This window comes from Perca fluviatilis, chromosome 3 (genome assembly GCF_010015445.1).
Source record: "Perca fluviatilis chromosome 3, GENO_Pfluv_1.0, whole genome shotgun sequence".
In the NCBI taxonomy this organism is placed as follows: domain Eukaryota; kingdom Metazoa; phylum Chordata; class Actinopteri; order Perciformes; family Percidae; genus Perca; species Perca fluviatilis.
Window position 1 is genome coordinate 45866766 of NC_053114.1, and position 2753 is coordinate 45869518.

The 2753-nt window shown below is 50.5% G+C and overlaps 1 protein-coding gene across 1 annotated transcript in view; it reads left to right on the forward strand.

Moving 5' to 3' along the window:
• Positions 1–1035: 1035 nt before the first annotated feature.
• Positions 1036–2753, forward strand: part of LOC120556273 (FH1/FH2 domain-containing protein 3-like) — a 13395-nt gene continuing 11677 nt past the window's right edge. The window contains exon 1 of the mRNA XM_039795753.1: positions 1036–1209. Coding sequence (XP_039651687.1) covers positions 1071–1209 — 139 coding nt within the window. The 5' untranslated portion in view covers positions 1036–1070. The remainder of the gene's footprint in view (positions 1210–2753) is intronic.

Genomic DNA, 2753 nt, shown 5'->3' on the forward strand with positions numbered 1-2753 from the left:
CCCAGGTTGCAGCCATGGAGCCCAGTAAGCGGCGCTCTAGTCTGGCTTTATTTTACGTTGAAAAAGCCCTGTTAAAGAAAAACATCTTTCCTCTTGTTTGTGAAATCAGCATGTGACCCCTTTCAACTCCACCACTCAAAGAATCGAGAATCGATGAGAACAGGAATCAAAGGGAAGAATCAGAATCGTTAAAATCCAAACGATGCCCAACCCTCTGATCCAGATTACAGCCTTCACACAGCTTGACTGCTGTCACCTGATTTAACATCTAGATTTCAGCGCTACCCTCTAAGAAATAAATCTGTAAATTAGAAGTCCTGGCAGCTCGTTACTGGGACTTTGTCCCTTAATTAAAAACAGAGCTGCTCCGTTAGTGAACGTCTGAACTAAAATCTGTTCTTTAATCTCCCCGGGATGTAAATGAACAGAAATACAAACTGTGAATCACGTTCTGCGGACAATTTCTGTGAAAAAAATACAGAAATACAACCGTTAAAGCTGCTGTAGGTAGGATTGTGAAGATCCAGGACATCAACAACTTATCAGTCCCACCCCCCTTTCCGCTAAAGCCCAAAACGGTCTCCTAAGCCCCTCCCCCCACAAGGGAGAATGAATGCGTGTGCATGAGCAGTGATTGACACGCAGTTAGACACCTCCCCCCCGGCCCTGATTGGTGCATCTGAACAGTTAGACACTCCCACCCGGCCCTGATTGGTGCATCTGAACAGTTAGACACCACCTCCTGGCCCTGATTGGTGCATCTAAACAGTTAGACACTCCCCCTGGCCCTGATTGGTGCATCTGAACAGTTAGACACCTCCCCTGGCCCTGATTGGTGCATCTGAACAGTTAGACACCTCCCCTGGCCCTGATTGGTGCATCTGAACAGTTAGACACCTCCCCTGGCCCTGATTGGTGCATCTGAACAGTTAACTGACCTGCTTCATGTAGTTCTACTGGAACATGGGGTCAGTTTCAGCAGATACCTACTGCACCTTTTAATACACAGATATTTATATAATTTGACATCTTTTCTGTTCTCCTCTCAGACGGAGAAGTTTTCGGGGGCGATGCCTCAGGAGGACGACCTGTCGCCCGTCTCCATGGCGACGTCGGAGGCGGATGCGGCCCAGGAGTCGGAGCACGAGAACATGAAGGTCGTGCTGAGTGCTGAGCCCCGAGGCCCCAGACGCTCCAGAGCCGTCCGCAGTGAGATCTAGATTCATACCACAATCTGTCTGTCTGTCTGTCTGTCTGTCTGTGTTTGTGTCTGTCTGTCTGTCTGTTTGTGTTTGTGTGTGTCTGTTTGTGTGTCTGCGTGTGTCTCTGCATGTGTGTATCTGTTTGTGTGTCTCTGCATGTGTGTCTGCGTGTGTATGCGTGTGTGTGTGTGTGTATGTGCGTATCTGTGTGTGTGTGTGTGTCTGCATGTGTGTCTGCATGTGTGTGCGTGTGTGTATGTGCGTATCTGTGTGTGTATGTGCGTGTGTATCTGTGTGTGTGTGTGTGTGTGTGTGTGTGTGTCTGCATGTGTGTGTATATGCATATCTGTGTGTGTGTATCTGTGTGTCTGCATATGTGTGTGTGTGTGTGTGTGTGTGTGTGTGTGTCTGCATGTGTGTGTACAGGCCAGCTGACAGTCTTGCCTGGGCCCGGGACGAGATAAGCTTAGATGGGCCCCCCGCGCCCAAATCTCTCCTTTTTCCTTGCTTTTCCTCTCCCCTGCTCTTCCTCTCCTGTTCCTCTCCTCTCCTGTTCATCTCCTGTACCTCTCCTCTGCTCTTCCTCTCCTGGTCCTCTCCTCTCCTCTTCCTCTCCTGCTCCTCTCCTGTTCCTCTCCTCTCCTGTTCATCTCCTGTACCTCTCCTCTGCTCTTCCTCTCCTGGTCCTCTCCTCTCCTCTTCCCCTCCTGCTCCTCTCCTGTTCCTCTCCTCTCCTGTTCATCTCCTGTACCTCTCCTCTGCTCTTCCTCTCCTGGTCCTCTCCTCTCCTCTTCCCCTCCTGCTCCTCTCCTGTTCCTCTCCTCTCCTGTTCATCTCCTGTACCTCTCCTCTGCTCTTCCTCTCCTGTTCCTCTCCTCTCCTCTTCCCCTCCTGCTCCTCTCCTGTTCCTCTCCTCTCCTGTTCCCCTCCTGCTCCTCTCCTATGCTCTTCCTCTCATATGCTCTTCCTCTCCTCTGATCTTCCTCTCCTCTGATCTTCCTCTCCTCTCCTCACATCTCTCACTGAAATTAATGTGATCACTCTCTGATCCATCCTGCTCAGACTCTCCGACAGGGCAGCGGGCCCCTCCCGCATCACTCTCTCTCTGTCTCTCTCTTCTCTCTCTCTCTACTCTTAACGGTGCCGTTGTGTGCCTAGCGCATATCGAGGTGCAGGTGTCTCTCCCCCCATCCTCTCTGTCTGTAAACGCGATCTGTGTTGTCTATCCGTGTGTGTCTCAAGCGCATCTCTTTGTGTGTGTGTGTGTGTGTGTGTGCGTGTGTGTGTGTGTGTGTATCTGTGCGTGTGTACAGGTTAGTGTGTGTGATTCAGTGTATCCTGTGTGTGTGTGTGTGTGTGTCCGTATGTGTGTGTGTGGCTTGTGTGTGTGTGTGTGTGTTTGTGTGTCTGCATGTGTGGTATGTGTGTGTGTGTGTGTGTGTGTGTGTGTGTGTGTGTGTGTGTGTTGTTGTGTGTTTGTGTGTGTGTCATCTGTGTGTATGTGTGTGTGTGTGTGTGTGTTTGTGTATGTGTGATGTGTGTGTGTATGTG